Here is a 27,000-nt window from a genome sequence, read left to right as displayed (position 1 = left end):
TGGGATCCAGCCTGGTAGGTTAATAAGTGTTGCAGCTCTCCTCATCCTAAAAAAAATGGTAACCTATAGCTTTCAATATGTATCCAGGAAACATGGTGGCTCTGGGTACCCTAACTTTGTACACTTCATAAAGCTTCTGTAATTCAGTGACATGGAGACAGACATGCAGCAACAAGAGCACTGTAGAAGGAAGCACTGAGTTTGAAAAGTTTCATCAAGTCCTACCTAGGTTTATTAGGGTTCAATGGTACTTTGTATCCCGGTGTAACATTCTAAACATTGTCTGCAAATGTCTAACCATACTGGATATAGTCCCTCTCCCTTGTGTAATCTATTTTTCTCTGCCTTTTCCGCTAATCCCACCTCTGAGGGATTCCCTCTGCTGACATCAGTACTGACCTCAGAAACAAGAATCCCTGCACACAGGTGCCGCCTGAAATCTCCGGCCCTCTGTCGTGGAGGTGCTCCAAGCCAAAGGTGGGCAACGCTGAATCCACCAGTAGATTCACAGAAGGTGAGTTTATTTCAGGATACACCACCTCATAAAGTGCAAAGTTTCGGCTCAACAGAGACATAGCTGTTCTGTCAGTCTGGGGCCACTAATTGTGGTCACTGCTAAGGAAGCGTCTCTGGGCAAACGCATAATGCACTGAGAGGGTTACTGAATTGGCTCTGTCCGTGGAGAATCCTGCAGTCTTGTGGGATCCTCCATAGACCTCAATGCTGTAATCTTGCACACGCGCGCGAATATAGCAGTGACGTCGGCTTCTGGCGCTTCGCTGAAGAGGACCGGCCAGAAGAAGATGGCAGCGCACGCGACGGACTCCCCTTTACCTGTCCCTCCTCCCATGTCACCAGACGCCCCGCGGCGATGTCACCACCAGGAGTCTCTGTGAATTCAAACCAATTTGAAATTCACTTTGAATTCCTACAACTCACACTTTAGCGAATAACCCTGTAAGTTTAAAATAATACTGTTATTTTTCCAATTCACTGCAATTTAGTCTTTAGTCAATCATAAACACATTCTCATTTAACCCCTTAAGGACCAAACTTCTGGAATAAAAGGGAATCATGACATGTCACACATGTCATGTGTCCTTAAGGGGTTAAAGTTCTTGGAAAACAAACCAGCCTGATACATAAGGCTTTACCCAAAGTAAAAAAATAAAAAAATTATTAAACTCCACAAATAATAAAACCTGCTACAAGTGTAGCTCCAGTTTGTTAAACCCAGGCAGTGTGTATGGACAGAGGGGCTGTTTAGATTCAGCAGTGCCAGTCACTGGGAGTTTGTTTCCGCACGGTCGCCATTCAGTGCTACACAGGGAGTGCAGTGATGGGGAAATCGGGTTTGTTTACCGCACAGGGAGCAGGGTGTGGATTTCAGTTGCGCCCCCAGGGAAACACAGGCTCCCTCCCTTCAATACCGGGCTCGGGGCGGCTGGCAGGGAGCTGGTGATCTCGGTGAGGCCGTGTGGACTGGCAGGATGCCGGGGTTACTGATGTTTGGCAGGCGCTGGGCTATAGCTAGTGATGACCTGGTGTTTCCTGGAGCCTTTGAGCTGTTTGTGAGACTGATCTGGTAAGTGATGACATGTCTGACATTGATAAACATGGGATGGGGGGGGGGGGATCATGGCACCTTACAGCACTGCCTCCCTGTCATTAATGGACAACATTATCTGCTATTTACCCAACCTTCACACAGGCCATGCTATACATCACACACCAGACATATTAGGAGAGGCTATTTACTAAACTGAGAATTACTGACAATGCAAAGGAATTTCCCTATTTTGGGGTCACCTTTGCTTTAGTTTTGGTGTTGAAATTAAAATTCACTTTGTGTAACCCTGTGTCTGTACATATAACTGCTTCCTATGGGTGCTTCTCATGGCATGCCTAGCAATGTACACATATATGTATTCATTTAGGAGATAAGATAGAGGCTCTGATAAAGGATTAAAAATTTCAATTCGTATCCCTTATAAGAGTACAGAAAGGCAATGTTTTGGTCCAAAAGGACATGTATGAAACAAAGACCAGTCTGTTTGTGTGGGATAGCTGCCTTTTGGCAGATAGTTTGCTTGGGGCGACTGTCTTTTGTTGGGTCATCTGCTTGGGACAACTCAGAATTAGATCAGAATTGCAAAATGTAGGCTAAGATGATTGCCAGCAGAGTTGGCGAAATTTTCCAAATCAATTATTTTAGCCTCAGTTTTGCCATTTGGCTTTTAAGGAACTCACCAAGCACCATAACCATTACAGCACACTGTAGTACTTATGGTACCAGGAGTGCCATGGAACACTCCCAAGATTAATAATCTCAGCCACAGTTGTGGAGCTGCCGCACAGGGACCAATAACAAAGCAAATTAAGTTTTCATACCGCTTTCTATTAATCTTGAAATTTAGCTTATATGCATTCCATTTCTCTGGATCATCTTTGAGATGTTTCTGCACTTTGATTGGAGTTGACATGTAGTAAATCCAGTTGATTGGACATGATTTAGAAAGGCTCACCATTTGAAATGCATATCAGAATGATACCGGAGAAACTGACGGAAGCCAAGCACAGAGAGATGGACACAGGTTTCTTCAGGAAGGAAGAGATTCTTTATTGGATCACCGATCGGGACTCAGAGGGACTAGCGTCACCAAAATACAGCAAATTCTGAGCCCCGGACAATAGTGCAGGCTCCTTATATAGGCATATAACTCCTCCCATATTAAGCTCCACCCGCACATTCTCTTGACCAATCAATACAAATAAGAATTAACTTCCTGTTTGACCGCATGGCTTGTCCAGCACAATGGAGGAGGGGGAATACTATATCCTGTATTCTTGCACATGCTCCGTACACTACTGATCGTATCTTGCCTCGTGCAACCAACTGATCGATACGTCAGCATATGCACGTACACATGCCACGTGGTAATCTCGGCCTACTAAATTTATTTTTACCGAGATTCCACCACATTCCCCCCTTTGATGCCTCTTGATATTTTACAATTACTTGAGGCATCACATAACCTTAGTTTGCTTACACCGCAAGTTACCTTGAACCAGACCAGACTTATCTTATGATGTGAATCTTCAACATTCATCTTCTTGCATTGGTTCTCCCTGATCTAGAGCCTTATATTTATATATCGCCATTATCTGTGCAGCAGCCTTCCTCTCTGCTATACTTCCTATCAGGCTTTGCACAGACCTAACTACTAAGGGTATAAGACACGGCAGGAGTAGACACAACAGTAAAATCAGTAGGACTCCACCTACCACTGCCTTAAGCCCTCCAAACCACTCATACCAGCTACCAAACCAACTACTTGGATTGTACCCTTTCCATACCTGAGTAGGCACATGCGCTAGTTTAACCATATGGCTAGTAAGCTCAGCTATTGCTTGCCCTTCATCATCTATTTGAAGACAGCAATTGCTTAGGTTAAACTTCCCACATACACCTCCCTCTACTGCCAAAAGGTAATCCAAGGCTAATCTATTCTGGTATACTGCTGTCCTCATCCTGGTATTATGTTTCACTAGAAGATTGAGCGCTTGTGATGTTTCATTAGTGATAATCTCAACCACCGCCTGTAATCTTATAATACGGTTGAGCATATAAATAGGGGTTCTATAACCAAAGGTACCATCCTCAGCCCACGTGGCTGGCCCATAATAATCTATGATACGCTGGGGAGGCCATTCATTATCTTCCCAGGTACCTATCTCTAAGGGTCCCCTTTTCTTCCTATGATTCACATCATACACTTTAACACCTAAAGTCTCACCTGTTTCAATCGGTAACAAGAAGAAGGATGGTTTGAGCATACCCAACACACATGCCCCTTCCCAGTCCTGTGGCAGCTCCGAATAGGCTTTCTTACCACAGATCCAGTACAAATTTGCTGGGGCTCTCCAGGTAGATGTGATGGATAAATCAAACCACACATCCTTTAAATTGGCGTATCTAGCAAACGGGTTAGATGGTTCTGAGACATTTGAAGCCGACCACCAAGTTGTATTCTTTGTATCATCATCATAAGCTTTTTGCCCTAGACAAGTTAATTCTCCTACAGAAGTATTATACATTATTCCTTTCCTTGCTATGCAAACATAACCTATGATGGAGGTCTTTAATCTCCACTCAGATTTACCTCTAACACTCAAATGATAATCGGCTGGTGCAGATATTAGTTGGTCAACTGCCTCAGAACCGGACATTACCTCCTTTGCTTCCCAAGGCCATTGGTCTCCCATGTTAGTACCTCCACACACATAGCAGTTGGTAACATTAAGACTACCGGCAATACTTTCAGCTAGGTCAATGAACAGGTTCTTAGCGCTATGGGGGATCTTATTATCTATACTCATCTCTTCATAAAAGGAGTGGTATACTTGATGAGTCTGGGAGGATACCGTATCAGTCTCTATCCCTATAAACAATAATGTCCCAGGATCTAAACCCGTCCCGTATATCTGAAACCCAAATAAATTGCCATACTTATCTAGGAACTTGTCGGGATTATTAATAAGTATATGGACTGGGTTACATTCCATAGACTTACAATATGGGCTAGTCGGCAACTTAGTCACTATCATGTCTTTATCTACTGTCTGTCCCCAAGTCGCCCACCCCACACAAGACCAATATGGGCAAAAGTTATAGTCTTTATTTGGGCATCTAGGACTCACATATTTATTTTTACTACTGGGACAAATATATTTATCATTAGACCCATACGTCCTCTCCCATCTAAGATCCCCACATACATTCCACGGCTTTCTACCACTTGATATCGCCTTACATGCATCAAATAGCAGAACACCCGAAGAATATACGGATTCTAACACCGTCTTATTAATTAGGGTCCCCTGAGGATCTCCATTCCTGAGAGTCAACCAAATTGTACGAGGCTGATACTCCGGACTGAAGCACTTAGGTTCTCCTACTCCTAAATGGCATACACTATAGTCTATATTTAAGTATCTACATCTTGATACATCTCCTTTACATTCGTATTGTGAATGCCAAATTAGGGTTTGGGAAATATGGTTACCTGTTCTCGTAGTCTTAATGCATACCTCACAGCTAGGAGTGTCGGTACCTCTACCTTCCTGAATATAAAAACACATGTAAATAAACACAATCAAAAGCACATCTTTCGCCGTCATCCTCAGTCTTCGTCCGTGCGATGGAACCTCAGCTTCCAGGATGTGAGGGCTGCAGGGAATGGAGTTCTGCTCGTCTTCACAGGTGTCCCTTCGGGACTTTCCTGGCTTATACACTATGTGATGGTAAGAGGACAGGCTTTATTATGGCCTTCTCACTTACACCTGTAACAATAAAATTTGTAATCCACAATAATTCCTCGTTACTCCGACTGAGTAGTGCGTTTCAACCGGATCTTGCAGGGATTCTCTGGATCTGCTGTAACTTGCCAAGAATCGACTGCTGCTGGTTTAACCCTGGAGTGATGTATCCACGGAGTCACTTCTGCTACTTTTATCGCTGTAGGGGTAGACAAAAGAACAACATAAGGACCTCTCCACTTGGGCCCTAACGGTACATTATTCCACTCTTTAATCCACACTTGGTCTCCTGGATGATAATTATGAACAGGGGGATAAATATTCACAGGTAATCTATCTTGTACCCATTTCTGTACCTCCTCCATAGTCTTACCCAACTCTACAACCTGCTGCCGGGTAATTCCTTCTCCCAACTGACTCAAATCCCCCCTTAAGTTACCAAGTACGGGAGGTGGTCGCCCATACATAATTTCAAAAGGAGAGAGGCCCATCCTTCTGGTAGGGGTACTGCGGATTCGCAATAGAGCTATAGGTAAGAGAACGTTCCACTTAAGTTGGGTTTCCTGACACATTTTAGCCAACTGGTTCTTAATAGTTCTATTCATTCTCTCTACCTTACCAGAACTCTGGGGTCTATATGCAGTATGAAGCCTCCACTTTATACCAAGCATATGAGTCAGTTGTTGTAGGCACTGGTGAACAAAAGCTGGACCATTGTCCGATCCTATAGAACAGGGTAGTCCATATCGGGGTATTATTTCTCGTAGCAGGAATCTCACAACTTCTCCTGCTTTCTCTGTACGAGTAGGACATGCTTCTACCCAACCTGAATAGGTGCACACAATTACCAGCAGGTAACGATGTCCACCCGATTTAGGCATCACTGTAAAGTCTATTTGTAGATCGGACATGGGGAGTCCCCCCATAAACTGGACTCCTGGTGGCTTTACTGGTCCTTGTCTTGCATTATTCTTAGCACACGTTACACATCTGCGTACAATGGCCTGAGTCAGGTTGGACAATCTTGGTATGTAGAAATGTTTCCTGAGAGATTCTTCAGTACTGTCTCTCCCAGAATGTGTCCCGTTATGATAATTTTGGACAATTTCTACCGCTAGCGATGCTGGTATAACTATTCTCCCATCTTCTAGCTGATACCACTTGTTCTCCAAATACTTTCCCGGTTCAGTCTTTAACCACTCCTCTTCTTGAGTTGTATAAACTGGAGTCCATTGAGACAGTGGGGTTGGTATTAGAGCAGCTATATGCCCCACATACTCCTGTCTTCCTGATTCAGCAGCACGCTTAGCTGCACTATCTGCCATCCGATTTCCCTTAGTTACATCACCATCTCCTCTCAGATGCGCTCGACAATGTATGATACCGACTTCTTTCGGCTCCCACACTGCTTCCAATAGTTGTAGGATTTCAGCTGCGTACTTGATTTCTTTGCCTTCTGAATTCAGTAGTCCTCTTTCTTTATACAGAGCTCCGTGGGCATGAGTGGTTAAAAACGCATACTTAGAGTCCGTATAGATATTTACTCTTAAACCTTCAGCCAATTGTAACGCTCGTGTTAGTGCTATTAATTCTGCCTTTTGTGCTGATGTTCCTTTTGCCAATGGCCGAGCTTCTATCACCTTGTCTATTGTTGTTACTGCATATCCTGCATAGCGGATCCCTTCTTTCACATAACTACTGCCGTCGGTATAATATTGAACATCGGGGTTCTGGATGGGAAAATCACGAAGATCTGGTCTACTTGAGAATACTTCATCCATTACTTCCAAACAATCATGTTGACTTTCAGTAGGTTGTGGCAAAAGGGTAGCTGGATTTAAGGTGTTTACAGTCTCTAAATGCACTCTTGGGTTTTCACACAACATTGCTTGATACTTGGTCATACGGCTGTTACTAAACCAATGATTTCCTTTGTAATCCAACAACGTCTGTACTGCATGTGGAACTCGTACATAAAGTTCTTGACCCAGAGTGAGTTTATCGGCTTCAGCTACTAGCAGGGCGGCTGCAGCTACGGCTCTTAGACAAGGTGGAAGTCCGCTGGCCACTGCATCCAATTGCTTAGACATGTAGGCAACAGGTCTTTGCCATGATCCCAAGTACTGTGTCAATACTCCCACAGCCATTCTTCTTTGCTCGTGTACATATAAGTAGAATGGTCGTGTGTGATCAGGTAGACCTAATGCTGGGGCACTCATCAAAGCCTTCTTCACATCTTCAAATGCCGTTTGCTGTTCTTGGGTCCATAAGAAGGGGTCGTGCTCTGTACCTTTGATGGCTGCGTACAGAGGTTTTGCTAGTATCGCATAGCTGGGAATCCATATCCTACAGAAGCCCGCTGCCCCCAAGAATTCTCGCACTTGTCTTCTATTCTTGGGTATTGGTATTTGGCAGACAGCTTCTTTTCTCTCTGGCCCCATAATCCTTTGACCTTCAGAGATATGGAATCCCAGATACTTGACAGTTGGCAAACACAACTGAGCCTTCTTTCTAGACACCTTGTATCCTGCCTTCCAGAGAATATGTAGTAGATCGTGCGTTGCTTGCTGACATTTTTCTTTTGTAACTGCTGCTATCAACAAGTCATCTACATATTGTAACAATACACATTCTCCTGGGATAGACTCGAAATCCAATAAATCTTGACTTAGGGCTGAACCAAATAGGGTAGGTGAATTTTTAAACCCTTGGGGCAGTCTTGTCCAAGTCATTTGGCGTTTTGAGCCCGTTACAGCGTTCTCCCATTGGAAAGCGAAAATACATTGACTTTCTGCGGCAATTCGGAGGCAAAAGAAGGCATCTTTGAGATCTAAGACTGTGAAGTAAGTAGCCCCGCCCGGAATTAAAGCAAGCAGGTTATATGGATTGGGTACAACTGGATGTATACTAACAACCGCATCATTGACTGCTCTTAAGTCCTGTACAGGTCGATACTCATCTGTACCGGGCTTTTGAACAGGCAGCAATGGGGTGTTCCAGGGGGAAGTACAGAATTTTAGGATACCATACCGTATGAACTTATCCAGATAGGATTGGATGTTCTTCTTAGCCTTCTGTGGGATGTGGTATTGTCTTAGGCTCACTGGATAAACCCCAAGTTTCAGTTCAATTTTTATAGGTGGAATATTGCGGGCCAGTCCTGGTGGGTTGTTCTCTGCCCAAACTCCTGGTATGTTAAACAATGTCTCATCACTCCTAGGGTTTTGGCTAGTCAACACTGTATAAAGTCGCCACTCTTCTTCCTTTGGTACGGATAAAGTCATAATACCTGAAGGTCCATTAAACTTCAAAGATGTTGTTCCATTTGGTAGGAACGTAATCTGCGCTTGTAATTTTGATAGCATATCACGTCCTAGCAATTGGACTGGACATTCAGGCATATAAAGGAATTGGTGTTTTACTACGTGGCCTCCCAATGTACAGAGTCGACTTTTAAGAACCGGTCTTTCAGCACTTCTTCCAGTTGCTCCTATCACAGTAATAGTCCTTCCAGATGGAGGAGCAACTAGATTAGTCACCACTGAATGTTCAGCACCAGTGTCGATCATGAACGCACTCCTTTTCCCCCCTATTGATACATCGACCATAGGCTCCGCTCGACCAAGGGGGATGGAGCCCGGTCGGTATCAATAGTCCTCCATGACTGTGTCAGCCAATCCTACGAAGTCCCTACCTTCTCTATCGCGGGACCTTTGCGCTGCTGGAATATACCTGTCTTCCCTAACACTTCCTCTGTTCCCATTACTCCCTCTATAACCATTACTCCCTCCGGGGCCTCCTCTACCTCTCGCTCTGCCTCTAAAGTTTCCATAACCTGTCCTAGGTCTGTCTTTCTCAGACTGTTCCCTTCGTGGACACTCATTTCTCCAATGCCCTTCTTCCCTACAGTAAGCGCACTGATTTCTACTTAGAGGTTCCTCATTCCACTTACTATCGCCTCTATCTGGGCCCCGTCTATCTACGCCTGCGATCGCTACCGCTAGCATATCAGCCTTTTTACGCATCTTGCGCTCCTCCTCTTTCTTACTTTCTGTATCCCTGTTCATATAGACCTTATTTGCTACCTCCATTAGTTGGGTGATGGACATACCTGCAAACCCTTCTAACTTTTGTAGCTTGCGCTTAATATCTCCGTATGCTTGGCTGACAAAGGCGGAGTTAACCATTCGGGAATTGTCTGCGTCTTCCGGATTAAAGGGGGTATACAAGCGGTATGCCTCCAATAATCGGTCATAAAAGACACTGGGTGCTTCATCGCTTTTCTGAATCACCTCAACTGTCTTCGACATGTTAATGGCTTTCTTTCCTCCTGCTTTCATGCCAGCAATTATAGCGTCTCTATAGGCTCTGAGTTGAACCATATCAGCACCATTTACGTTCCAATCGGGATCAGTGTTGGGATAATGTGTTGCGGCCCATGCTGCTGGATTAGCTTGGTTCAAAGCACGGGCTCTATCTTCTAATGCTTTAATGGCTGCTTGATTTATTCTTGTCCTTTCCTCATTGTTAAATAAAGTCATTAGTAACTGCTGGCAATCAGCCCATGTCGGATTATGCGTCTGTACTATTGAGGTGAACAGATCAGTCATAGCTTGTGGTTTCTCAGTATACGAGGAATTATGGGTCTTCCAGTTTAAAAGGTCGGTAGTGGTAAATGGGACATATACGAAGACTGGGTCAGCGTGTGCCATTTGACCTGCGGCATCGATATAAGCTGACCCGGGATTTAGGCGAAGAGGCATCTGATAATGCTTTAATTGTTGGGCACCAGTCAACTGTCGGGTTTGGATGGGGCTACGTAGGGAAGCGTCAGTCATGGTTTCCGGTCGGGGAGAGATAGGGTATGGGGATGTGGGAGGTTGGTTTTGGGAAAAGGTCGTAAATAGAACACTTCGAGCCGAGCTAGATGAAGCTTGACCGGAAGTCTGAAGTGGCGCCAAATCAGGATATTCGTTTCTAATGGGGGTGGGTTCTGGTTCCGGAAGGGGAGATTTAGTACGAGGGGGGGTGGATCCTGTACTGGAGGAGGAAGCGGAAGTGGATGAGGGTAATGAGGGGAGGGGTGCAGGACTTCCTGCGTTTGCGTCACTTCCTCTTAACGGAAAGTAAGGGGGCGGCAAAGGGATCTCGGACTCAGGGGGCGTGTCCAAAATGGGCCTAACACCAGTCCTAGTGGACGAACAAGTCCTAGCTACCATGAGGCGACACTGCTCCTCGTGGCATGTCTGGAGCCATTTTGGCGAGTCATTTACGGCCTGTCTCCAACAGTCAATATAAGGAAACTGGCCGTAAAGTTCAGGCCTACCTGATACAGCCACGTGTAAGCGCTGTACCAGAGTTAGATCCAAACTGCCACGTGGCGGCCATGCCGCAACCAAAGTAGGCCACTCCCTAGTGCACAAAGTAACTAAACGCACAGAAGACATCTTAACCCCAAAATCACAGGTTTTGAATCCCTTTTTAAAATTCTTAACCATACATCCTAAGGGATCCGGAATCGTTGACTGCGACGCACCCATTTTTAACAATGGAACGTCGTCGACAACGATTACTATACACGCGTACTATTCAACAGTCACACCCGTTTCCTTTGGCAACAGCACCACGTGGTACGGTTACCAAGTGAAACGTACACAATAACACAATAAACACTCAGGGAATTCCCGTACACACACAGCTGCTACACCAGTCACTATATAATCAATATTATGCCCTTTGGCGTAACTATACAGTCACCCACGCTATAATTCTCTATATACGAATTACCCGTCTATAACACACCCCAGTAACATCGTCTTTTACAAATAGCGGTTACAGTACGGTTAGCATAGGTCAAAGCACAAGTTAAGGTCACAATACAATTATTAGTGGTTATGGTGTTAAACATGCAATGGACGACAATGATTAGTACTTATTATGCAATGTCAGTAAATATACAGGGTTATGGTACCGTGCACTATGATACAGCAACACACTATTAACACTCTCGCTAGACGGCTGAGCTCGCGCTATCTAACAAGATATACACTTTACTAAAACAATCGTTAACACATTTACAATTCCCAACTAAACTATTGGCTAGTACCTTGAATGGACTACCTAAAAACAATCTACATACGTTTTGGTTAGCCACACTGCCCAATCACCACATATATAGCGAGCTAGAGGACCGAATTTACACAGACGCCTCTTAGTCGCACTATACAACGAGCTAGAGGACCGAATTTACACAGACGCCTCTTAGTCGTACTATCAAAAGTCTAGTGGGTTCCAAATTTACACGCCTTCCCACTTAGCCCAGATAGGATGAGAACTAGCGAACCGAATTTACACAGACGCCGCTTAGTCTCCCGGTCCCTCCGACCTAGCGAACAAAATATACACCCTAGAACGCTAGTCTAGACAAGACACCGGTGTCCGGCTAGGGCTTATTTTACACCAGAGCGCCCTGCCTGACTAACCAAATCAAACGGTCTGACTAAAGAGCGTTCGATCGAGCGGTGCGCCTTCGCTCCTTCCCTCCGACAGAGGGGGCAGATACAGATTCAAAAACCCCTTTGGGCCTACCGCACAATCGGTATACCCCTAGCGGGTCCTGCCGTCTAAAACAGCAGTTGTCTTACCTCCTCGTTCCTGAACCTGAGTTCACACTCATCGACGGGGACACCCCAGCACTTCTCACGTAGAGGCCGATGATCTCCTGGACAACAGACCAGTGGCGCCGAGACGAAGGGAGGTCCACGCAGAAGTTCAGGGGTGCAGCCGTAGAGAACGTGGGCAAAGATAGACCGTCTCACGCCTCTGCCTCTCAGCTACCGTTGAACGATGAGCTTCCCGGCCAATGCACCAAATGATACCGGAGAAACTGACGGAAGCCAAGCACAGAGAGATGGACACAGGTTTCTTCAGGAAGGAAGAGATTCTTTATTGGATCACCGATCGGGACTCAGAGGGACTAGCGTCACCAAAATACAGCAAATTCTGAGCCCCGGACAATAGTGCAGGCTCCTTATATAGGCATATAACTCCTCCCATATTAAGCTCCACCCGCACATTCTCTTGACCAATCAATACAAATAAGAATTAACTTCCTGTTTGACCGCATGGCTTGTCCAGCACAATGGAGGAGGGGGAATACTATATCCTGTATTCTTGCACATGCTCCGTACACTACTGATCGTATCTTGCCTCGTGCAACCAACTGATCGATACGTCAGCATATGCACGTACACATGCCACGTGGTAATCTCGGCCTACTAAATTTATTTTTACCGAGATTCCACCACAAGAACAGTAACCAAGCCATGAGCTCAGAGACAGGATTGTGTGGAGCCATCGATCTGGGGAACCCTATAAAATAATTTTGGATGCATTGAAGGTTCTCAAGAGTACAGTAGCCTCCATTAAATATAAGATTCACCTTCCAACTGGACAATGACACTAAGCACACAGTCAAGACAACACAAAAGTCGCTTAGGGACAACTCTACGAATATCCTTGAGTGGCCTAGCCACAACCCTGACTTGAACCCAATCGAACATCTCTGGAGAAACCTGGAAATGGCTGTCCACTAACAGCCCCCATCTAATCTGAAAGAGCTTGAGAGGATCTGCAGAGATGAATAGCAGAAACTACCAAAATCCAGGTGTGCGAAGCCCAGTGCATCACACCCCAAAAATCTGATTTTACTTTGTCATTATGTAGTATTGAGTGTTGATTGGTGTGAAACAAAACAACAATTTAAAGGGACACTATAGTCACCAGAACAACTACAGCCTAATGTAGTTATTCTGGTGAGTATAATCATTGCCTGCAGGCATTTTCATGTTAACACTGCCTTTTCAGAGAAAAGGCAGTGTTTACATTGCCCCTAAGGGCACCTCCAAGTGGCCACTCGTTAGATGGCCACTGGAGATGCCTCCTGGCTCAGTGCTACACAGTAGGTAGCAGTGCCGTTCAGCGCTCCACGCATTGCATGGGGACGCTGAATTTTGCTGATGCTGATTGGCCAAAACGGCATTTGGCTCCGCCCCCTTGACGAATTTTACCCAATCCAATGCTTTCCCCATGGAGCCGCGCGGTGCTGGAAATAAGTTGTTTTTACCTTTGCTAAGGGGGGGCAAGCCACCTAAATGGTGGGTTTAGCACTATAAGGTCAGGAATACATGTTTGTGTTCCTTTATAATGGTATAATGGTAGCATAAGGCTGTAACACAAAACTGCAATAATTACATTGCAGGGTTAAGTCCTCCTCTAGTGGCTGTCTGTGAGACAGCCACTAGAGGGACTTCCGACTTCTTATATGACTTTTGGTCATGTAAACGATGCTGGACATCCTCACGCTATCCATGAGGACCTCCAGCGTCGCCGGAATCCCCATAGGAAAGCATTGAGTAATGCTTTCCTATGGGGAGGTCTAATGCGCATTAGGTCTCCAGCGGGGGGCGCTGGATTCAGGTAAGTGTCTGAAGGGGTTTTAACCCCTTCAGCGACGTGGGAGGGAGGGGGCACTTCAGGTCCCTGCAGTGAAGGAAAACGGCTTTGTCATTTTAAATAATGGCGCTGTTTGTGTGTTTTTTTTTTTTTAAGATTTTAAATGGGCCAAACAGGCAAGTTTGATCATTCCAAGATGGATTCTGGAGGGATATGTATAAAAAGGGTCAGCTGTTCTCATGCCAAAAATGTAGCCTTTCCTCTTTGCTCCAGTAATTTGCACCGTGTTTTGTGCCCTTTCCATCAGTTTTATCCTGCACCTCCTTTTTTTTAATTTTTAAATAGAGGTGCTGTTGATGTATAAAAGTGGTGCAAGACTGCTCCTTTTGTTTTCTGACAGTTATTCTGCCACTTAGTGGATGTTGTCTGTGACTGGTCGCCAGCCTTTTATGTTCTTCTATTCTTACTTAAGCTTAATGAAGCAAGTTTAGTGTATAGGTTATGCACCTGCAAGTTTATTCTCTGGTCCGGTGGTCCTGGGGGCCCGCAGCACACTCTTACTTCCCTTCCCAGCAGCTCCCATCAGCTTCACTGTCTAAATCTCACGAGTCCCACGGCTGTCAGAGTGTTGCCACTGGTTACCATGGCAACGCTCCGCACGGCACACGGCCGCAAGAGCTAGACAGGTTGGCTGCTGGGAAGGGAAGTAAGAGTGTTGCTGGGCTCCCTCTGCAGAGTCCAGGTCACCGGACCACCAGGGAATGCTATATCCCCCTCCCCGGCCAGGTAAGAAGCAGAGATGGGGGACTAAAACAAAATGTTAAATTATATATATATTTTTTTTTATTTTTTTTAAATGCCCCCCCATTTTACACCTCCATGCTCTGCATGCACAATATTCCCTCAGTCCTTTCCTAATGGGAAAGCATTGGATTGGCTGAGATCATCAAGATTGATGATCTCAGTCATGGAGAAAGGGTCAGCCATGGCGAGGACGAAAAGGTGAGTAACCTAAACAAGGAAACTCTATAGTGTCAGGAATACATGTTTGTATTCCCGAATCTATATTATTCCTTTTTTTTTTTCAATGTATGATTTTTATTGAAGAATTTTTCATATAAATAATACTAATGGGGGGGGGGGATACAGAAAGGAAAAAAGGGGGGGGGGAAGGGGGGGGGTAACAAATGTAGCAAAATACACACAGTAGAGCACATTGTTCTCAAATCACGAGTATACAGATATACAGATATACAGATCAGGGTAGGGAAGAGGCATACCAGCGATCACAGTCCCATTATGACACCGTAATAACATATTTCGACAACAGTGGATCGGCATTATACATTGTACATTGTACCTCGCTCTTTTACGGCTCAATATTATTCCTTTTATTTCCTAAATTGCAGAGAATTGAGCAGTAAGAATGCAGGGGCATAATCTTTTACACCGAAACCACTCCATTAAGCTAAAGGTTTTTTTGGTGGTTTAAAGGTCCCTTTGACCCCTTAACCCCTTAAGGACCAAACTTCTGGAATAAAAGGGAAGTGTGACATGTCATGATTCCTTTTTATCCCAGAAGTTTGGTCCTTACGGGGTTAAAGCAACACTTTAGTGCTAGGAATACAGAGCTGTATTCCTAACATTAAAGTGTTACTCTGATCCATTCCCTCTCGCCCCCCTGTCTCCGTCTCCTCCAACATCATCACTGAGCGGGAAATTAATGCACACGTGCATTTGGCCTTCCCCATAGGAAAGCATTAATCTAATGGTTTCCTGTGGGGATTTGAACATGCTAAATGTCCTTATGCAAAGCGTGAGGACGTCCAGTGTCGTTTCATGGAGTCAGACTACGTTAAAACAGCAGGAAGCGCCTTTAGTGGCTGTCTGGTAGACAGCCATTAGAGGCAGGCTTAACCCTACAATATCGACATTGCAGTTTCCCTGTTGTATTTGAATTGCCAGCTTTCTTTGTGATTGGATTCCAACTCGAAAGTCTCTTGGCCGGCCTCCAAGTACTAGAGGGTTTATATGGGGATGAGAGAATATTGAAGAGGAGGAAAATAAAACATGAGGGGTAAGAAAAAGGGCCATATCACATTGACGGCAAGTTGGGTACTCTAAATGGCGGAAGAAAAGCATCACTCCTTGGGTGTCAGGGTACCTGAAGTCTCTACCTCCGAGAGAGGTAGAGACTTAGACGCTCATCCGTCCGGACGCCATGTTTCCTCTGTTCCTCGCGGTCGACCCGGTCACACAAACGCCGGCCGCGAGGGAGTCTCTTCCTTTTGTAGCATGGTGCCCGGAGGCCGACGTCATCACGCCAATCCGGAACGACCTGTCACTCAGTCCGAGACAGACTAATCAGGTTTCGTCGGAGGCGTGTCTATCCTCTCTAGCCAGGGTATTTAAACATACTTCGCCCTGTTGCTCATTGCCCTGTCGTGGTTCTAGCCTGTCTAGTCACACAGTGCTCTGGTGTTTCTCAGTTATCCTTTTGGTTTCGACCCGGCTTGTTTCCTTACTCTGTTTACCTCCGTTATCCTTGACCCGGCTTGTTCCTCGCTTACCTGTCTTCTCGTTCCCTCGACCTCGGCTTGTCTCTGACCATTCTCTATACTCTCTGTACGTTAGCCCGGCCATTCTAAGGACCGGTATACGTACCCTGTACCTGTTTGTACTTTGCGTGTTGGATCCCTGTCCCGATCCTGACATTACGACAGGGCCAATGGATCCTGCAGGTACAAACAGTCAGGTTGGTTCCTCTGATTCCAGGTTTGACGCCATGGAACACAGAATGGACCAAATGGCCTTAGCACTACAGGCATTGTTGTCTCGTGCTAATAATCCTCCAGAGGAGACGCGTCCTACTCCTATTTCCTCTGTAGGTTCAGGCCTAGAGGTAGCTACTGTAGGTGCCTCTTCCCGTGTTACTCCACCTGTACGTTATGGTGGGTCACCTGAGAAGTGTCGTGGTTTTTTAAACCAGATCAGCATTCACTTTGAATTGCAACCTCGCTCCTATCCTACCGATAGGGCAAAGGTTGGGTTTATTATCACCTTACTCATTGAGAAAGCTCTGAGATGGGCTAACCCATTATGGGAGAACGATAACCCGTTGGTATACAATTATGCTGCCTTTGTAGCTGCTTTTAGAAGAACTTTTGACCCCCCTGGTAGAAAGGTCAATGCAGCCAGATTACTGTTGCGCCTGAGACAGGAGAACCGAACATTAGTGGATTATGCACTAGAGTTCAGGTCTCTGGCGTCAGAAGTTAAGTGGAATGAACAGGCTTATATGGATGTATTCTTGAACGGGTTATCAGATGTTATCCTTGACGAAATTGCTACTAGGGAGCTACCAGAGAATTTAGAGGACTTAATTTCGTTCATTTCTCGTATTGATGAACGTATAAGAGAAAGACAGAACACTCGAGAGAGGAACCTAAGACCTGCCTTTAAATTAGCACCCGCATTTCTAAGTCCTGAGTCCAATACCTCACTGATTCCTGAACCTATGCAGATAGGCAATACTCATCTCTCAGAAGAGGAGAGACTGTACAGGAGAAGGGAGGGATTGTGTATGTATTGTGGAGTCAGAGGTCATTTACGCCTGAATTGTCCTGTTCGCTCGGGAAACGCCCGCACCTAAGTTTCTCTAGAGGACAGGCCTTGGGTGTTTCTATTTTGTCCTCTACGCATAATTACAAAAATCACAGGCTTTTACTACCAGTTTCTTTAACATGGAAGAAGGAAGTACTTAAGACCGTGGCATTGATAGATTCCGGCGCTGCTGAGAATTTTATCGATCAAGCCTTTGCCACTAAGCACACTATTCCTTCCCAGTTAAGAGAGACCCCCTTGGCCGTTGAGGCCATTGATGGTAGACCACTACTCGAGCCTGTTATTACTCGTGAGACTATATCCATGAGCCTGTCTGTTGGTATCTTACACGAGGAGAGTATATCTCTTATGCTTATTTCGTCCCCTTCCGTTCCCATAGTCCTGGGGTATCCATGGTTAAAGAGACATAACCCTACTATCGATTGGGAGTTAGGGGAGATACTCTCGTGGGGTCAGGGTTGTCAGGAGAGGTGTTTACAGAAGGTATCCCCTTTGGCTGTAATTTACACACCTGACACTAATACCCAGCCTAAAGAGAGACAGATACCTCCTTTGTACATGGACTTAAAGGCAGTATTCGATAAAAAGAACGCTGATACTCTACCTCCACACAGGTCCTTTGATTGTAAAATTAACCTATTACCTGGTACCATGCCTCCTAGGGGCAATGTATACCCTCTATCCACTAAAGAGAATGCTGTTTTAGAGGAGTATATTCAGGAGAATTTAGACAAGGGATTTATCAGGAGATCCTCATCTCCTGCCGGGGCTGGGTTCTTTTTTGTTAAGAAGAAGGATGGGTCACTCAGACCTTGTATCGATTATCGAGGGTTGAATAAAATAACCATCAGGAATGCCTATCCTATCCCCTTGATTACAGAACTCTTTGATCGGTTAAAGGGCTCTAAGATTTTCACCAAGTTGGACCTCAGAGGGGCGTACAACTTGGTGAGAATTCAGCAAGGCCATGAGTGGAAGACAGCGTTTAATACCCGCTATGGTCATTATGAGTATACGGTCATGCCTTTTGGTCTCTGTAACGCACCTGCAGTTTTCCAAGATTTGATTAACGAAGTTCTTAGGGAATTTCAACATGATTGTGTTATTGTCTACCTGGATGACATACTCATACACTCTAAAGAGATTGAGACCCACCATCGACAAGTCAGACAGGTATTACACAAACTTTTACAACATGGTTTGTACTGTAAACTTGAGAAATGCAGTTTTGACCAGACCCAGATAGACTTTCTTGGATACGTGATTTCTGGGGAGGGCTTTAAGATGGATCCTGACAAACTCCAGTCTATTTTAGATTGGCCATTGCCTCAGGGACTCAAAGCTATCCAGAGATTTATTGGCTTCTCTAATTATTATAGACGCTTCATTAAGGGCTACTCGTCTATTATTGCGCCCATCACCAATATGACCAAACAAGGGGCGGATACTAAGACATGGTCTACTGATGCTCTAGCTGCTTTCAAGAATCTCAAAGAACTTTTTGCTTCTGCTCCAATACTAGTCCATCCGGATACGACCTTACCGTTCCTGCTCGAGGTCGATGCCTCTGAGACAGGAGTTGGGGCGGTTCTGTCACAAAGATTGGGGGTAGATAAACCATTGCACCCATGTGGTTTTTTTTCTAGGAAACTTTCGGGCCCTGAAAGCAGATATGACATCGGCGACAGAGAACTCTTAGCAGTCATTAAAGCCTTAAAGGAATGGAGACATTTATTAGAGGGAACCTTACACCCTATTACTATCCTGACGGACCACAAGAACTTGTCCTACATTGGGGAGGCTAAGCGCCTGTCCTCTAGGCAGGCTCGTTGGTCCTTATTCCTGACTCACTTCAACTATGTGCTGACTTATAGACCTGGTTCAAAGAATTCTAAAGCCGATGCCTTATCTCGCCAGTATGAACCTTCTACTGTACCTGAGCCGGTTCTTTCCTCTATAGTTCCGAAATGCAATATTGTTGCTAATACGAATCTCAGGATTCATTCTCCGTTACTGGCCGAGATCGTTAAGCTACAACATTTAGCACCTAGACAGACTCCTGTGGGTCGACATTTCGTTCCTCCTGCTCTTCAACTGGAACTGTTGCAGTGTTTCCATAACAGCAAGATGGCGGGACATCCTGGTATTCGCAAGACTTTTGCGTTGATCTCTAAGGATTTCTGGTGGCCTGCTTTACGTAGGGATACTAAAGATTTCATCGCTGCATGTGAGGTTTGTACTAAGACCAAACAACCTCATACGCTTCCTTGTGGATTCCTGCACCCCTTAGAAGTTCCAGAGAAGCCGTGGTCCTGCTTGGCCATGGACTTTATTGTCGATCTACCTATCTCTAAAAAACAGACTGTTATCCTCACCGTGGTTGACAGATTCACTAAGATGGCACACTTCATTCCTCTGCCTAAACTTCCATCTTCTCCCGAATTGGCCGAGATATTCGCTAGGGAGATTTTTCGCCTACATGGGATACCCTCTCAAATTGTGTCTGACAGAGGTTCCCAATTTATTTCCCGTTTTTGGAGGTCCTTCTGTTCGCAACTTGGTATCAAATTGAACTTTTCTTCTGCCTATCACCCTCAGTCTAATGGAGCTGCTGAGCGTACCAACCAGAAAATTGAACAATATCTGCGATGTTTTGTTTCCGAACACCAGGATGATTGGGTCGGTTTGATTCCTTGGGCAGAGTTTGCGCACAACAATCTCGTTTGCGATTCTACTCATTCAAGCCCCTTCTTCATGAATTATGGCTTTCACCCGTCTATTCTTCCTTCGGCTTCTCCTTCCCAGGGGGTGCCGTCGGTTGATGTTCATGTTGCTAATCTGAGGAAGTTGTGGGATCAAACTCGGCAAATCCTTACGCACAATTCTATGCTGGTTAAGAAACATGCTGATAAACGTAGAAGGGCGGCTCCGCTCTTTGTTCCGGGTGATAGGGTATGGTTGAGCACGAGGAACATCCGTTTAAAGGTGCCCTCCATGAAGTTCGCTCCCCGTTATATTGGACCTTACAGGGTGTTGTCTCGTATCAATCCAGTTGCGTATCGTCTAGCTCTTCCTGATACCTTACGCATCCCTAACTCGTTTCATGTGTCGTTGCTGAAACCTCTTATTTGTAACAGGTTCTCCTCCACAACAGCCCCTCCTTGTCCTGTTCAGGTGGAGGGTCAGGAGGAGTATGAGGTTAACTCTATTATTGATTCTCGTATCTCCCGGGGGAAAGTACAATATCTGGTCGATTGGAAGGGATACGGTCCTGAGGAGAGGAGTTGGGTACCTCAGGAGGATGTTCATGCTCCCCGTCTCCGCAGGGCGTATCACTCTCGCTTTCCATCTCGTCCCGGTTCTTTCCGCCCGGTGGGCGTATCTGAGGGGGGGGGTACTGTCAGGGTACCTGAAGTCTCTACCTCCGAGAGAGGTAGAGACTTAGACGCTCATCCGTCCGGACGCCATGTTTCCTCTGTTCCTCGCGGTCGACCCGGTCACACAAACGCCGGCCGCGAGGGAGTCTCTTCCTTTTGTAGCATGGTGCCCGGAGGCCGACGTCATCACGCCAATCCGGAACGACCTGTCACTCAGTCCGAGACAGACTAATCAGGTTTCGTCGGAGGCGTGTCTATCCTCTCTAGCCAGGGTATTTAAACATACTTCGCCCTGTTGCTCATTGCCCTGTCGTGGTTCTAGCCTGTCTAGTCACACAGTGCTCTGGTGTTTCTCAGTTATCCTTTTGGTTTCGACCCGGCTTGTTTCCTTACTCTGTTTACCTCCGTTATCCTTGACCCGGCTTGTTCCTCGCTTACCTGTCTTCTCGTTCCCTCGACCTCGGCTTGTCTCTGACCATTCTCTATACTCTCTGTACGTTAGCCCGGCCATTCTAAGGACCGGTATACGTACCCTGTACCTGTTTGTACTTTGCGTGTTGGATCCCTGTCCCGATCCTGACATTGGGTACCAAATATTCAAACAAGATTTCTGGGTGTCGTTCTTCTGTCAGCTTTTTCCTAGATAGGATAGGCTAAATCTTAGGTTGAGTTAGTCAGAAGCTTACTGGAATACCATTCTTTTGCTTAGCAATAACTAGTTCGCTAAGTGTGCAGACCCTGTAAGTTAATTTACATTCATGTTACTGCAAGAAGATGTGCAGAATTTTCGATTCAGCAGAGCTGTCCGAGGCTCTGGAATAAATGTTGTTTCTAAGCATGGAAACACTTTTTCTCAAATACACTGTAATTAAACAAATTTTTAAATCCTTTATTAATTTAATTTTTTCTTGTTTTTGTCTAGGTGGATTGGCATACTGGTGCTATATTCACTCCATAAAGGCCATTTTGACTGTGTTGGTGGACCTGCTTTGAGAAGTTATCTAATTGTTCTCATTGTCTTATTGGCTGCGATAATATGCTCCGTATCTACGATTGTATACGTTAGTATGCAGGGTAAGGCTTCATTGTTTTTTCATTCTATGTGAGTCCTTTTTTATACTGAAACACTGTAAATGTTTTTCATATGATTTCCAGTCAGGCAGCCAGAAACAAGAGTTTTTTGTCACATCGACAGTACAGGAGGGATATTCATTTTAGTGATGGACAGGTAATGTCCTATGCAGAAAAAGGATTTGCATGCCTGCCCTCTTGAAGTTCCTTTCAAATACCTGACAAACCAGGAATTCATCAGTTCTTACCTGTCCTGTGTTCAGTATGGTTCCGGTATCTTTCAGGAAGTTTTGTTTGGTGCTGTGATTGGGTAGGCATAGGCTGCTACCTGAGGGAGTTCCTTCAGCTCCATCGCTGCCCAGGAAGTGTGCCCAGGAAAAAAAAAGTCCCAATTTCTATTGATATCTGCACTTTTTGTAAAATGAAAAAATAGGGCACACTCTTCACTCATAAAGCAGTTCAAGCAAGCTAAAGTGCTTTAGAGTTTCTCTTTAAAAGCCTCATGCAAATCAAAGCACTTGACGTGTTAAGATTGTGCAAATACACTTCCTGATGGCTGCCGAAAACAGCTTTGTCTTTTGTAGAGCTTCCTGAGAACATTACATAACAAAAGGATATGCATTCCTTCCTTCCCTTCCCCATGGTTTCAAGAGAACATCTTACACGGGACTTTTATAGGTTTAGAGGGTCCTTCGATACCAAAAGGTAGATCCCCAGATGTTTTAAAGCTACAGCTTCCATGATGCTTTGTCATTCTTAAGACATTTTAAAGGCATGCAAGGCACCATGGGAGTTGTAGTTCTACAACATCTGGGCACCCCTGCTATAGATGAATGTTCCCTATAGTTGTATATAGCTACATCGTGGGCAGCAGAGATTAAGGCCACACGAAAGACGTGTGTGGAGCGACTATTTGTCTTTTTTTTTGTTCTTTTTAAATCTTGTTAATTAATGAGTCCCTGGTTTGTCAGGTATTTAAAGGGGCTTCAATGAGGTGGGCATGCTAATCAATTCATTTTATTGATGGACAGGTAGCCACCACTGCCAAAAAAAGAAATTTTATATATGTATTATACACACACGAAACCAAGTGGGATGCACTTACCGGAACATGCTACATTCTAATAGTGCTGCTCTGGCAAAATCATACAACATACAAGATCCAGCGCACTCACGCATTCACTAAACAAAGCTTACCGAATTTTAATAGGGGTGTTTTTCTTTCCTTATTTATTTAATGAATGATCATATACTATAACTAAATCCACATTTAGGCTGTGTAAAGCCAGGGGCATATAAGTAGAAGCGTGCCCAAATTAGTAATAGCCAATAGAGCAAAACAAAGGGTATAAGAAAACGGTATGTACCCAAAACACTTGTGCCACCCTGGTACCTGGTGTAATTTGTAGTGGAGCCCCCAACGGCTCTCACTGCCACTCCACCAATGCCAGTATAATTTGTGTTTGATGTAAAATAACAAATTTAAATTAGTATTAATTTTATATTTTTTAGGTGGAGGGAGAGGCATGTAGTTGATTATATCAGTAGACAATAGTAAAGTCTCCAGTTACAGTCAAAAAGTAGCTCTTACAGAGGCGATGTGGGGAGTCCCTCCTGCTCCATGCTGGATCAAAGGCCTGCATCTGTGTTCCCCTGACCCGGGAGTAAGAGTCCCAGTCCACCTCTACACTGGAGGCATAGCGGTCCAAGTTGGCATGCCACTTGCCTTAACGGTCTGCTTTCAGTCCATGTGGATGCTGCCTTGGGATCCTGCCTGTAGTGGTCCGCACCCCCGACGTGCTTATAGATAGATAGATAAAGGCGAGTAGGGAAAGCATTGCTAGGATCTCTGCTTGGATTTGAGGTGCTGAGATTGACCCACTTGCCTCCAGGTCTTTTCAAAAGCGGTCAAAGAGGTCTTCTAACCGCTTCAGGAATTGATTCACTGCGCTTTGAATTTTCACTGCAGGCTGCGTGGGTTCCAGTAGTGAGCTCCATCGCCATCTTTTTGAGGTGTGCTGAGTAAGGCGCTTGTCTAGTGCTGCCACAGCGATGATACAGGTAGTGAGCCAGTGGGGGCCGGGATAACTTCCCTTGTCCAGGGTGAGGGAGTACGGAGCTCAGAGTGTCCTCAAGAGAGAATGCCCGGGTGGAGAGATTGTCTGCTTCCCCTGCCAGGGAACCACCAGGCCTCAACAGGTTATAGGCCGCTGCCTCATGCTTGCAAAGATGCTGGTGCCTGAATTCACTCCAAAGGTGCCCCGGCTATGCCAGATGAGGGTACCAACTGAAGGGGGTTTAGTTAAAACACTGTTTAGTTAAGTTCAGTCAGGGGCTCAAATCGTCTGCGACCTTCCAGCATGGCCTCCCAGCCCCAACCCTCTTACAGAGTTTTTTTTTGTTTGTTTTTTTAAAACATTCTTTATTTGTTGTTTTTCAATGAGATAAGAAACATTGGGGTACAAAAAAGAAATAGGGTGGGGGTGGTACAGCCAAAATAGTACAGGTGCGCGGTATTTTCCACATTCAGATCTCTGTTTCGTAGGGTTTTGTGGGAGAGCTGTGAGTGCCTGGTATGGTCATATGGCTTAGTGTTTGCTGTGCGGTAGTGTGGGGTACAGTGACCTCTTTTTTGGTCTCTCTCCTACAGAGTTTTAAATGTTGGAGCAGGCAATTCCTCTTGTTCTGGAGAAATGACTTTTGAGGAATGTGTTACTCATCCTGAAGGCACCTGACAGGTTATAAATGAACCTTGCACTTTGACCCGCAGCAGAGTCATCATATTAAGAAAGCTCCTGACTTCAGAGATACCTTTAACCATTCGCTGCTGATACCCACGTGTCTATGTGCAGAGCCAACGCTAGCTATAACCAGTTGGCAATAAAAAAATATTATCATTTTATAAATCTAATCTTCTTTAAAAAAACAACTCCTAATAATGTCCACAGATGTTCTTCTTATTTAATTCTTAGTGTAGTTTTGAGCAAAATTAATGGATGCCAACTTTATATTTATAGCAATATAAATGAAGCCAGTCTTTCTTACCATCTACCTAAAATCTCTCCGCCCTATTCTTATCCAAGCCATCGTTTGCATCAGTTTCTGTGTTTAAATTCTCTATTAGAGAATTGTGTCCATATTCACTGTCTGTGCCTACATTTTTCAGTTTGTTTTTCAGTTCACTATTTGGTACTTAAATAATAAGCACCTCTGTCAATGCTGGAAGGAACGTAAACAACTAATTATGAAATCTTCTCCCGTCGTACGTTTTTAAAAGCAGAAGGATAGTATTAACCCCATAAGGACCAAACTTCTGGAATAAAAGGGAATCATGACATGTCATGTGTCCTTAAGGGGTTAACACACAGAATACACCAATTAGAAATACTTATGTCCAGGAAATCTATTGTCCATGTGTCTGGCAGTTGCTAATTTGTTTATCAAACGGTTTCCTGTATGTGAAGTTCTCTTCTGTGTTTTTTTTTTTTTTAGGCACAATTTCAAACCCTGGGCCCCGGAAGTGCATGCCCAAGCTGGTGTACGTGCGACTTTCTCTCTACCTACCTGAGATTGTGTGGGCAGTCTTGGGAGCGATCTGGGTGTCAGACAATGGCGTACGATGTGACAAAGCGCTTGTACACGTTGTGCTCATTACAGTTATCGCCAGGTATCTTAATTTTATAGTTTTAAACCACTCCTTGCTTTAAAGCAGTGGGCGAAAAATAAGCTTCACTGTCCATTCTAATACGCATGTTAAAATGTTTTGTTTTTTAATTGTGCAAAGGTGTGTGTGTGCGTGTGTAGAAATAGAATATATAAAATATATATAAATATTCAGAGAAAGAAGTGTGACCCAGATAGTATGGGAAATATGCCAGTCAATGAATCACAGCAAAGTTAAAGGTACACTTTATTGTTGAACATTTAATATATTTATTTTTTTATGTTGGCATGTTATTGAGTTGTTTACTGACTTTTTCTTTCCTGGTAAAGTCATCAGTTATGTTGACGTCTGTCTCTCTTCAATCCAATGCTTCTAATAAAGAAGTAATATGGAGAGAGGCCAGCATGTAAATTGCAGTACTCTGCCATAGAAAAATGCTGTGTGGGATGAGACCTAACGTGAAGACATTTTATCTTGGAAGGTCTATACGAATAGGTCCAACCGTAACTAATAAAACGAAAACTTGTTTTAACCAAAAGAAGTGCTGTAAATTTAGTTGGTAATCCATTGAGACGTGATAATCAGGGTTATCCTTTTTTTGAGTATCACGTACCCCCCTCTTTTCTTGGCTTCAACATACTATGTATGTCTGATTGCCTTTTTTTTTTCTATTTCATCTATCAATGTTCTCTTGGATTTTTCGGTATATGTTTTGTAAGGGGTAATTTCCAAGGTAGCCCAAACGTCTGCAATTGCTCTACAGATAGCTAGGGAGAGCTTGGCTGCAAATTTGTCTTTGTTTATGCGGGTGAAACAGTCAACTGGTCTTGACAGTGCCCATGGGTACAACGGGTAAGGTCTGTTTAGGAGTCCAGTGAGAAGTGTTACAATACTATTCCAGAGGGGCAAGACCACCAACAATGGAGGAAGATACCCCTCTTTCCGCATTGTTTCCAGCACAAGTTGGAGGGGGTCCTCTGTATTTGTGTGTAGTGTATAGCGTGTGTCATATATGCAGTATCTCACAAAAGTGAGTACACCCCTCACATTTTTGTAAATATTTTATTAAATCTTTTCATTTGACAACACCTGAAGAAATGCTACAATGTAAAGTAGTAAGTGTACAGTCTGTATAACAGTGTATAACAAGTCACATGACACCGGGGAGGGAAAATGGCTAATTGGGCCCAATTAGGACATTTCCACTTAGGGGTGTACTCACTTTTGTTGCTAACGGTTTAGACATTAATGGCTGTTTGAGTTTTTTTGAGGGGACAGCAAATTTACACTGTTATACAGGCTGTACACTTACTACTTTACATTGTAGCAGAGTGTCATTTCTGCATTGCTGTCACATGAAAAGATATAATAGAATATTTACTAAACTATCTTTGTTCTCATATTGTGCAAAGTATTTGAGGGTTTTTGAGGGTTTTTATTTAAAATATTACAAGGAATGGGGAGAGCTTGGAAGGTGAATAGAAACTTGGG

General features: G+C 44.5%; 1 protein-coding gene across 1 annotated transcript in view; it reads left to right on the top strand.

Annotated features, from left to right (window-relative positions):
• Positions 1-1,314: 1,314 nt before the first annotated feature.
• The window catches only part of DAGLB (diacylglycerol lipase beta), a 69,473-nt gene continuing 43,787 nt past the window's right edge, over positions 1,315-27,000 (top strand). Inside the window, exons 1-3 of the mRNA XM_063430361.1 lie at positions 1,315-1,585; positions 21,697-21,848; positions 25,338-25,512. Coding sequence (XP_063286431.1) covers positions 1,491-1,585; positions 21,697-21,848; positions 25,338-25,512 — 422 coding nt within the window. The 5' untranslated portion in view covers positions 1,315-1,490. The remainder of the gene's footprint in view (positions 1,586-21,696; positions 21,849-25,337; positions 25,513-27,000) is intronic.

Source organism: Pelobates fuscus, chromosome 8, assembly GCF_036172605.1.
Source record: "Pelobates fuscus isolate aPelFus1 chromosome 8, aPelFus1.pri, whole genome shotgun sequence".
Lineage (NCBI taxonomy): Eukaryota > Metazoa > Chordata > Amphibia > Anura > Pelobatidae > Pelobates > Pelobates fuscus.
Note: the sequence above shows the minus strand (reverse complement) of the source record. Positions and strands in the feature narration are given on the sequence as shown.